The sequence below is a fragment of the Sebastes fasciatus genome, chromosome 12 (genome assembly GCF_043250625.1).
Source record: "Sebastes fasciatus isolate fSebFas1 chromosome 12, fSebFas1.pri, whole genome shotgun sequence".
NCBI classification, from domain to species: Eukaryota; Metazoa; Chordata; class Actinopteri; order Perciformes; family Sebastidae; genus Sebastes; species Sebastes fasciatus.
In genome coordinates this window covers 19155806-19167603 of record NC_133806.1, presented here as the reverse complement: position 1 = coordinate 19167603, position 11798 = coordinate 19155806, and the positions used below count along the sequence as shown (strand labels likewise).

Here is an 11798-nt window from a genome sequence, read left to right as displayed (position 1 = left end):
TTGAAAATTGCAGTAAGCCATATTACCATTTTGATAAAATGTTGATTAATTGTGCAGCCCTAAACTAAACTGTAAGCAACTAAAGGTTACAAAAAAGGAAAATGAGCTGCAGCAGCATGGCAGTGTGATAGCCTGAGATACCTATCAAAACTGCCTTTCAAGCATACCTATCATCAAGCCTTGCAAGGTTCTTAAAAATAACACTAATTTTTTTAATTGCCACCAAGACAGATTCAAGCAAAATCAGCTTTATATGCTGCAGATAAGTGTGTTACAGTCCCAACCTCCTCACATGAGCTGTCACATCACAGTCCACAATTTCCTTCCCAGCTGTGAGTCTTCATTTCCATTGTGCACTGCATTGTAGGACATAAAGTATCTGTCAACACCACACCCAGCTTATTCTGGAGTTCTTCTGCCCCCAAGTGGCCAAACATTAAAAACTGAAGCTTTAAAATCCCAGCATTTATACTTAAATCACTTTTTGGTTGTAGGTGCTGATGGACACTAATAGCTTTTTTTAAAGACAAGCATTCTGACATCCATAGCAGGACACACACAGTACTAACATTAATAATGAGTGGCATGTTGTTGTGCATGCTGGCTCACTGTCACACTGGCATGGCTTGACACTTGAAAAGAACAGACCGTCATCGTTAGTGTTATTAGTATCACCTGTGCTTTTCCTACTATGACAAGTGAAAATATTTGCAGTGAAAAAGACCCTAATAGTAATATAAAAGCCTATACAATATAAAGATTTAAAGATATTGTGAGTGATTTTAGTATACATGGTAGCATTTAAAAAAAAAAAATCATTAATTTTACACACAGCTGGCATATACAGTATTATTAAACAAATGTAATTCTGGTTAACCAACTTACACATGCAGCAGACATGGAGCAGCATTATTATCTCCCTGGAGTTGTGTTTCTGACCACCTGATGAATCCAAATCCATTATTCTTTGGTCTTTTTTTCCTCTGGTTTGGTCTTCACCAACTCCTGAAAAATATTGTTTTAACTTAAGTTATATCTTTAGCTGGTTTCTAATGTGGAAGGTTACTAATTAAGATAATCCAGCATATTAAATAGCAAAGAAGCAACACCTTCATCACAACTAACCTCGGTCTGCCATCTGGTGCTGCATGGGCAGGTAGGATACACACAATGCAACTTTTATTGTGCACCAATGTTGAGAATAATTTTTTCCATTGAGGAGATTTGACTTTGGGGTGTTTTTTGCTTGATTGACAGGTGTCCCAGTCTATCACAGTCAAACCTGGAGGCTTTACACAACTTTTTAATTATCAAGTTTCGAGATGACAGTGAGAAGCAAACCAGTCATTTCGTGTCCCAGTTTTTATGCTTCCTTCCTTATTATATAAAGTGTACAGAAACTACAAATGCTGACTGAGCATTATTCTGGCAGTGAGTTTAAGGGAAACACTTGAACACTGCTCAACAGGAAATAATATAAAGTGTGTGCTTCAATTAATCTATGAATACAACTGCCCCATTTAAAATGTGATAATTGAAACATTTTTTACAAGAAGGGATCAAATGGGTCATTATAAAGACCTACATGCTCAGAATTATCCTTCTAAATCATAGACTGTATACATACAGTAGTATATAATACATAATTGGAGTTAATGCTTAACTCTAATTAACTGTTAGCTTTGTATCCCATTTGTTTGTCTTCTAACCATTATGTTCAACTAGCATAGTCCTGATGTTGTTCTCATATATTGTTTCTTATTTTTTTTTAATGTATTTATATGGTTCTTATTGTAACTTGTCCCTCCAACTGCCCCATGCCTTTAATATGTTTCCTTTGATTTAACTAATTATTGGTTGTCTTTTGTATGGATGTATGTATGGACTGGGAATGCTGCAAATGAATTGCCCCCTTGGGGATAAATAAAGTTGTCTGAACTGAACTGAACATAGAAGTTTTCCTGCAAGACCTCGTTGAGGAATTAAAAAAGAATGAACTAAACAACAATGACCACGTGATCTAAATGTGTCACGTGACCACCGCAGAGCTGATCATGTGACTCCTCGGTTTTAGTCAGTCCACACAGCTGACAGACTTCACAACACGTCTCTCTGACTAAAGGCTGCACTTTATTCTGTTTGCCATAGAAACAACAGTGAACATGAGGTGAGTTTTAACAAATTAAAAGATCAGATTGTTTTGAAATGTGAGTAGTATTGTGGTATTTGAGGTGCACACATGACTGAGCATGTCTGTAGTCTGATATTAATGTTGTCACTATTGGGCAGGCTGTGGAGGGAAACTCTGGGTTTCCTCTTTCTGGTGGCCTGTCTGGACTCTGCTCTCTCATCACGGCGCTGCTCGTCCTTCTTCTGCCGAAAATCTCACCCTGTCAGCGGCCTGAATGGAGTCGACCCCGGGTCTCCTCTCTTCCTCACTCCATACCTGGAGAAGGGAGCCATAGATGAAGGTATATAAGTGCACCCACATTACTATACAGCCCTTAATACTGCACAGCAAGTTTTCCTGGTTATAGTTCACACTGCAGATATACATGACTGGCTTTTCCCAAAGGTTTCTCATCTGGGAAACTTGAAAGTGAAATCCTCAGACATGAAAGTGAAACCTAGGAAAAACAAAAATGCATTGAAACTTCTTAGCATAATAGAAGAATATGAATTACAGGTATACAGCCCTTGCCCTTAATTTAATACATTATTATTTTCATATATCATTTTGCATATTGTATCTGTTCTTGTTCTGTATGCATCTTTTCCTTTTACTCGAATGCAATAATCTATGACCCATGTTGCTTGTAAATTTGAATTTGTTCAATTTAAAAAAAAAAAAAAAATCATACTACAGACATCTTTTCTTCTTTTTGTTCCAGCCAGGAAACTGAGTCTGGTAGGAGATCTGCCAGGTGCAAACGTCAAGAGTCATGCCGGGTACCTCACTGTCAACAAGAAATACAACAGCAACCTCTTCTTTTGGTTCTTCCCTGCACTGATGGTAGGCTCAGACTTCAGTACTAACATTAATAATGAGTGCCCTGTTGTTGTGCATGCTGGCTCACCTTCACACTGGCATGGCTTGACACTTGAAAAGTATCACCTGTGCTTTTCCTACTATGACAAGTGAAAATATCTGCCGTGAAAAAGACCCTAATACTAATATAAAAGCCTATACAGTATAAAGATTTAAAGATATTGTGAGTGATTTTAGTATACATGGTAGCATTTTAAAAAAAATCACTAATTTTACACACAGCTGGCATATACAGTATTATTAAACAAATTTAATTCTGGTTAACAATAACCAACTTACACATGCAGCACACATGGAGCAGCATCATCTGTGGTCTTTTTTCCTCTGGTTTGGTCTTCACCAACTCCTAAAAAATATTGTTTTAACTTAAATTATATCTTTAGCTGGTTTCTAATGTTGAAGGTTACTAATTAAGATAATCCAGCACAGTAAATAGCAACAAAGCAACACCTTCTTCACAGCTAACCTCGGGTCTGTCATGTGGTGCTGCATGGGCAGGTAGGATACACACAATGCAACTTTTATTGTGCACCAATGTTGAGAATCATTTTTCCATTGAGGAGATTTGACCTTGGGGTGCACTGATGGTAGGCTCAGACTTCTACTTTCCATATTACACAGTTACATTACTGTCAGTGCTGCAGTTTATAGGACAGGATCACAAAAAGGAGGAAGCAGATATTTTTTAGATAAATACTCGTTCTCGTGCTTATTGTTTTCTTTGGAACTCAACTTGATTGTACTTGAGGTATTCTTTACCCAGTCCAACCTGTGATGAGGAGTTGCACCTGTGTGTATTTAGTCAGCTGCAGTCAGCGGGGGAATGTAAGCTATGACGGTAGACTTTGTGTTTTGTGTTAAAAGTCACGTGTTTTTTAACCAGGGTCTTGCAGGAAGACTGAGCTATTTTTGGTGAACTTTGTTTTTGGTAAAAGCTGTAAATCAGTAACCAAGTCTCATATCTGCATTTCATGTTTCAGCGTGGTAATGTCACATGCCACTTGCATGACACTGAGTGAAATATTTGTAGCGATAAAGAATATTTATAGAACCTCACATTATACCGGGGCTGTGTTTTGGCAAGAATCTGGCAATACGATGCGTATCATGATACTGGAGTAACATTTCGACTGTATATATTGCGAAGTATAATTTTAGGAAAACTGTCATAGTGTAAAGAACACACCAGAAATAAACCATTTTAGAATTGGCAAAAATAACACATTTATACTGCATGCAAAACAATGCATAGTTTTTGCCCCAAACTGCATTGGAATAGCATAAACTGGGCACGTCTGTCAAGGGGAGACTCGTGGGTACCCATAGAATCCATTTTCATTTACATATCTTGAGGTCAGAGGTCAAGGTGAACCCCTGTGAAAACCATGCCAGTGTTTCCTCGCCAAAATTTAGCGTAACTTTGGAGCGTTATTTAGCCAGATTTTTATGAGGTTAATTAAAATCGATACAGTGTTTTGGAGAATCGATACAGTATCGCACAACATAATATCGCGATACTCATGTGTGTTGATATTTTCTTAGACCCCTACATTATAGTGCATGACATTTATTTTCATCTCCCTAAAAAATGACTCTCCATTCAGTCCATTTTCATCCTCTCAGTTCAGCCTCTGTGAAGATGCTTCTATAGGTGACAGCTACCATTTACAGGAGTCGGTGTTTATTAGTATACTGTATGAGAGTTGATGTCACTCACATATTTAAACACATTTCTGAGACTTTAAAATAATTTTTTTTTTTTTATTTCAGCCGAAAATCTGTTAAATTTGATAGTCTGGTGTTGATATTCACATATTCGGTGATAAAAGACAGATGTTTGACATTGTACTTTGATTGTTTGCCACAGTTCTACAGTCTGATGAACCTAAACCTGACCTCTATTGTTAATAAACTGAAGTAACCACTGGGTGGTGCTGAGATCTTAACTTTCTGTGTGATGCCCTGACTGACAGGCAAACCAAGATAAAGCTCCGGTGCTGCTCTGGCTGCAAGGCGGACCCGGTGGCACTTCCATGTTCGGTCTCTTTGTGGAACATGGACCATATGTGGTGTTTAAGAACTTGACTGGTAAGAACCGATCTGGTACTACAACGGCATACATAAACATGCACTGTAATCCTTATTGAACTGAATGAGCTGGAGCCCTGTGTAGTTTATATTGGAGCATTATTTACTCTGTGTTTTGTGTCTTTGTAGTTGGTATGAGGGATTACGCTTGGACATCGAGATATTCAGTTTTGTACATTGACAATCCGGTACGTATTACTTATTCAATCCTCAGACAAAAAAAGCCACAACATGAAACACCGCTTTCATTCAAGGTGTCATGAACTTTTACAAGTCTTTGAGGAAGAGTATTTGTTTTTTCTAGGTTGGAACGGGTTTCAGCTTCACTGATGAGGACGCAGGTTTTGCTCAGAACCAGGATGATGTCGGCAGAGATCTGTACAGGTGAAACAACTCACACATAGTGTCATTGTCACTTGGATCTATGAGTCTGATGTCTGATGATTACTAACTTTTATTCCCATCTCTTCCTTTTTTTTCTTTAAAAGTGCTTTAACACAGTTCTTCCAGATCTTTCCTGAGTATCAGTCCAATGAGTTCTATGCAACCGGGGAGGTATGTTTGTTTTTATATCTTGTCAAGCTTTGTAAAATTAATATTAATTGATATAGTAGTGGTGTTATACAAGTGGCTTTTTAACTTGGACACACAATTTATACTCATTAGATGCTTGTCATGCAAGATATGGAACATATTTTTGGATAAATTGGAGCTTGTAAACCTTCTCTGTCCCCATGCAGTCTTACGCAGGGAAGTATGTTCCTGCCATTTCTTACTACATTCATAAAAACAACCCCACTGCCAAGGTGAAGATTAACTTCATGGGGATGGCTATCGGTGACGGGCTCTGTGATCCAGAACTGGTGCGTATCTGACAAAAAGTAATTTTTTCTGATATTCTTTAAAGCCTCTGAACACACAATCAGTTATTCTGGCTGATTAGATTTTAAACTTCATCATCTTGACTAATGAATGGGCCTGTCTCACTGCAGACATTTTGACTTGTCATAGTAGGAAAAGCACAGGTGTTACTGTCAAACTGTCTGCAGTGAAAAAGGCCTATTTCCTGTGTCTCCAGATTGTACTTTCTCATCTTTCATCTAGTATCTCATTGCATCTCTAATCTCATCTCTTCTTTCATGCCTCATCTCATCTCATACAATGAGGAGCAATCATCAAGCAATCTGACTTTCGGCTGCTAAGTCTTTTGTTAACCAGAAAGTTGGTTAATAACTCTCTCACTCCCCTTTTTCTCATGTTTCTACACTTAAAAAAAAGTCACGCTCCGGCAGGGAGCTTTTCACTTCTCTTCAGCTTGACCCCGTCAGGTGTTATTGGTGTAGTAGTCTACAGTTCAGACATGTCAATGTAGAAATGAGACGAGTATAATGTTTGACTTTTTTTCTATCTCAGATGCTCGGTGGTTATGCTGAGTTCATGTACCAAACAGGTATGATAGACGAACTCCAGAAGCAGTACGTCGTCGAGCAGACGGACTTTGGGGTTAAACTCATCCAGCAGGAGAAGTGGCTGGAGGCTTTTAAGGTAAGAGGTTACATATGTCAGAAAAGTCTGTGATTTTTATCATCATTTGTCTAGATTTTCATTCATTTCTAATCGTTAGCTGACTGTTTTGTTAACGTCTGACTTCAGGTTTTTGATAGCTTGCTGAATGGTGACGTTGAACCGTATCCCTCCTTCTTTCAAAATGCTACCGGCTGCACCAACTACTACAACTACATGACATGTCACGTACGTAGAAACACTGCTGGCAGGGCTCAAAGCTGCCTGTGGGACTTCTTCTTTGAGCAAAACCTTACATACATCTGAACTAATTATTACTTAAAATAGTCTTAACCCACTACATTTGCTCTTTTTTGTGTACCACAGGAGCCTGAAGACCAGGAGTACTTCTCCCACTTTGTGATTCTGCCAGCTGTGCGGCGTGCCATCCATGTGGGGAACCTGACGTTCCACGACGGCTCGGAGGTGGAGAAGCACCTTCTGCAGGATGTCATGAAGAGCATCAAACCGTGGCTGGGGGTGCTGATGGACAACTATAGGGTGAGGGGTGTGGGATTATACGCTGTAGTTGTATTTTGTTTAGTTGTATGTTGCTTAGAAAATCCCTCTCTAATAGTCTCTTCCTGTTTGGTCCATTTCTTCTACATACACCCAGGTGTTAATCTACAGTGGTCAACTGGATGTAATCGTAGCAGCCCCACTGACTGAGAGGTTCCTGCCTACCGTCAACTGGACCGGGGCGGCTGAGTACAAAACAGCCCCTCGCTTCCACTGGAAGCTTCAGCCCAGCGACACCGAGGTGGCAGGTTATGTGAGACAAGTTGGAGAGTTTTACCAGGTGGGCGGTTAATAACAACAGTTGAAAAACAATGTGAAAGGAACTCTGTGAACACCTGTTTTAAATTCTTTCCTCTTGTCACGCAGGTCATCATCCGAGGAGGAGGACACATTCTGCCTTACGACCAACCGGCGAGGTCCTTTGACATGATTGACAGATTCCTCTCAACAAAGGGATTTATATGATGTGTTTTTGGTGCGGAAACACATAAGCACAACCACTTTAAAGAGCATATTTTTGATTAATGACTGTTGATTTGAAAGACTGTCGATTGTCTCAGCCAATTGAAATCAGCACCTTGTTGGATTTTTTTCTCCCCCAGTATTTTAGCAGAGGTGACATTCGGTGTGGGACGTTGGACTGCGAATGAAATAAGTTTCTCATAGCCTGGATCCAGACATTTGAATCATCAAATAGTGAAAATATGTGTTAATGACCGCCAATTCAGTCTGATTATCAGACCTAAGCTCCGTGAAAACTATTTCATGTTTATTTCTGTTTGATTGTATGAGGAAAATAGTCTTTTTTGCATTCAATCAGAACATGCTTGATGATGAAATATAAAGAAAACACCTTGAAACCAGAGATGAATTGTCTTGAAATAAAATGTTTTTTTTTTTTTTTTCTAAATCTGAGTGTCTTAATGATCAGAGAAGCCTTTTTTAAAATTAATTGACACACCTGTTGTTGAATGGGATTTGTCCACCAGGGGTCACTGTGCTCAAAGAAATTTCCTTGGAAAGACAGAAATTAAACAATAGCACTTCACAAAACTTGTCATTCAATGCATTTTTAAAAAAGTTAATACAACTACATTTCTTATTATCTGAACATAGATCCTAAAAACAATATTAGATGACTCATACCTCTGAAGAATAGGGGCCACTTTGCATGTTACAACAATAAACAATGCTTGCTATTAATTTCATTATTTTCGGCTATTCATGTGGCTTTAAAATATATTTGACGTGCTGCAGTGTTCTGTAGTTTTAGTTGGTTACTTTTTGACAGACATGTTTGTGTACTGAAGTTAACTGTCATGTTATTTCATCAGGCATCTATCAAGATGTCTAGACGGTTCAATAATTAATGAGTATTCTAAACCTTTAAAGCACCTAACTATTTAATGAGCAGTTATATTTCAAGGACAAGCATCGGGGAAATACTGTTGATCGCTTGATGTCAACATTAGTTTTCTTTTTAATAGAATTCCTAAAATACTCAATTAATCTCTCAGTTCATTTTTGTACTCTGGTTATCTGCACAGAAAACATTTGTGTCACCGGATTTCAAGTACAAGCTAATTGTGACATCAAATCACATCAGTTAGTTGTATGTTACAGAACAAGTGCTTTATTTTCATACCGTAATGTAACTGCAGTGATACTTTAACATCTGTACAAATGCAAAACAAAAATGGAGACAATGTCATTACAGACACACGAAAAAAAAATGTACAAAGTTATGCAGGTCAGAATGGATTTCATCAGTTCATTACATATAAACAATGTATTTAAGCGCTGAAAATGAGCCTCGACGTACAAACAAAAGGCAACAAGTGCTATGCGAACATTATTTACAAACATGTACCACACATTTACTCCCTTCAAAAAGAAAGGTGGTTGCATTACATGTACAGGATTACAGAAATTACTGACATTATGTACAATATTTATAGTTTTAGATTTAAAATAATACAATTATAACATCATTAATACATAGGAATTGTTCTCCACCTCTCACAAATCCACACACTCACACTGCACTTCCATCTGTCCTTTTTTCATCTGCCTCTGCAGTAACAAATATCTTTTTTACTGAACCTGGACCCAAATGTCAAAAAGGAAACTAGAGACTTTTGTATCTAACTCTAAAATAGCTCTAAAATGATTCCAGTTGAAAGTATTTTGAGGTCATAAATTTCACATGCAAGAGGTTAATTTGGAATGGTCTAACAGTCTAAATATGGTCTAAAAAACAACCTAACATAAGGCAAGCTTCAGCTCAAAGGGTTGGTACGACAAAGCCCTTTTCAAGAGAATCGATTTCTCCCATCGACACACATCAAACTGCACACACAGACTCAAACGGTCCGAATGCTTTGACAAAACTTGAATGTAACCCATAATGAGGATAAAGCTTTTCAATTCACATCCTTCATCTTTTTTTTTCAGAATAAAAAGAGCACAAACTTAACGGTGCAGGGTCCTTACAATACGAGCACCTATAGGTTCCCTTCTTTTATCTACAGACATGTGATGCATGCCAGGCACAGTCTCTCCATAAAGCCAAACACATTTAAGTTTCGCGCTGGTGTGTGAAAAAAGGGGGGGAGGGGGATCACTGAGAATTACTCGGACCTTAATATGGCTATTCTACCCTCTGACACGACAGAGGACAAAGTGCATAGACAGCTCTGCGATCGCTCCACCTGTCAGTGGAATGTATTTCATCCATCCTACTGTAAAACACAGTGCATCATGGTCATCATGCTAATGAGTCGACATTCCTGGTCGTAGGAAAAGAGAGAAAGAGGAGTCAACGTGAGAAGGCGTGAAGATTCAAGGCTGCAAGGGAGGTTAAAAAAAAAAGGTTAGTACATCCATCGCTCGGCAGAGGAGGCCTGAGAAAGAGAGGAAGAGAAGTTGATGAAGAGGTCAGAGGTCAAATGGAAAAGCGGGTATTTTTCTCCTTGGTCAGCTGGTTTTTGAGCTTACATGCAGCAGACATCCACGACAAAGCCGATAACAGAGACGACTCATTAATAAAACGCAGAGAATTAAATGGTTTTGATTGTTTGAAGAAGAACAGTCGCTGTCTACAGAAAGCCAACGGAAGATTTTAAGAGAGATTCAGGCACATTGTGACATTTTGGAAAAGCACAGGCATAAACTGCTCCTCTTTAAAAACACTTTGCCAGTTGTGGGATGCCAGTCAAAAAAAAAAAAAAAAGAATCATGCTCAGTCATTTTCTCACACTCTTTTTTTGTTTTTCTTTCTTTAACCATTGCTGAACTTTGTTCTGCAGTGGAAAGAAGGCAAAACATAATTCCCATGCATACTCAAAACTATGGATCCTAAAATCCAGATGCACAAACAGACAAAAATGAGGCCTCAATAATTAAAGCTTCAGTTGGTCCTGGAGAGCGAAGGAGTTTGTTTAGACTCCCGAGCTGCCTCACTGGTATCACAGTGTACAGTTCTGTAGCTGTAACAGCATCGTAATGTCCTCGGGACCAGAGTGGCTTGGCCATGCTGATCAGAATGTGGACACACGGTAGAGAAGATGATCAATACTGCGACGTATTGCTTCCATTTGATCATGTTTTCACTGTTTTATGACACTCTTTAAGAACAGGGAAAAAAGGTTAACAGTCATATACGTTTCTAGGAAAGAAAAGGATCGTTACACCTGCTTGCATATTCCTGTCTTCAAGACATCATGGTGACAGTTTGACTTAACAACTTCACAGACAATTTAGTGTCTGTTGCATACACTCAACACACTGTCTGTAAGTGATATTCAGAGAACTCATTTTTCAGTCCATCAGGCATACAGAGACCCAAAGTCTGCTAATAGAGATGACAGTCTGAGGCTTACGTCCATTTTGTACCATTAACACAACAGAAAAAGTCACTTAAACGCTGCATGAAATTAGCAAAACTCCTTTTTTCGCTAAAAAACAGATTAAAAAAAATTAGGCAGCAAACCATAGAACATTTATGCGTTAATAGGGTTGGTCTATAAAAATACATACTGTAGCTACTGTATAAAGAACAGCCTCACAGGCCTTTGAGGTTTTTCTTGATGGAGGGAGGGGTGGGGGTCAGCATACATGTGCAGCTGGCGACCCTCAGAAAGCAGGGGGAGTTTGGGCTGGGGTTATAACGTCTCTCTTGTCCCTAGTGGATGGGGTTAATGTCTGTGCGGTGATTGGTTTGCCCGTGCACGCTGCTGCCCCCTACGGTTGTGGTGGAGGTGGTGATGGTGTTGTGCTGAATGACCTGCTGCTGGGAGCACGCTGGCGCTGGACTGCCCGCCGGACTGCTGTCTGGACCTGAGGAGACAGCAGAGACATCAATGAGGATGTGTGTAGAGTAGTGTAAATACTACAAACCTTCAAGCTCTACACAGAGGCTTCAAAATATAATGGAGTAAAACAAATGATGATAAATAATATCAAAATAAACACAGACCAAATTTCATTATTGTAAAAATAAAAGCTTTATTAGCAGAAACAGATGAATGTCAAACACACTAAATTCTCACCTGTCATCCAAAAACAAGCCATAAATGGA

The 11798-nt window shown here is 38.9% G+C and overlaps 2 protein-coding genes across 4 annotated transcripts in view; one reads left to right on the top strand and one right to left on the bottom strand.

Annotated features, from left to right (window-relative positions):
• The first annotated feature begins 2011 nt into the window (after nt 1-2011).
• cpvl (carboxypeptidase vitellogenic like) lies at nt 2012-8123 on the top strand. The gene is made up of 13 exons (XM_074653889.1): nt 2012-2167; nt 2290-2471; nt 2892-3013; nt 5023-5137; nt 5267-5325; nt 5442-5521; nt 5626-5692; nt 5878-6000; nt 6551-6682; nt 6791-6889; nt 7028-7201; nt 7317-7499; nt 7586-8123. The coding sequence occupies exons 1-13, from the start codon at nt 2163-2165 to the stop codon at nt 7682-7684; spliced, it is 1440 nt and encodes a 479-aa protein (XP_074509990.1). The 5' UTR covers nt 2012-2162; the 3' UTR covers nt 7685-8123.
• A 43-nt stretch (nt 8124-8166) lies between these two features.
• The window catches only part of creb5b (cAMP responsive element binding protein 5b), a 42572-nt gene continuing 38940 nt past the window's right edge, over nt 8167-11798 (bottom strand). For all 3 annotated transcript variants that reach the window (XM_074653888.1, XM_074653886.1, XM_074653887.1), the window contains exon 11: nt 8167-11557. In XM_074653888.1, coding sequence (XP_074509989.1) covers nt 11403-11557 — 155 coding nt within the window. In that variant the 3' untranslated portion in view covers nt 8167-11402. The remainder of the gene's footprint in view (nt 11558-11798) is intronic.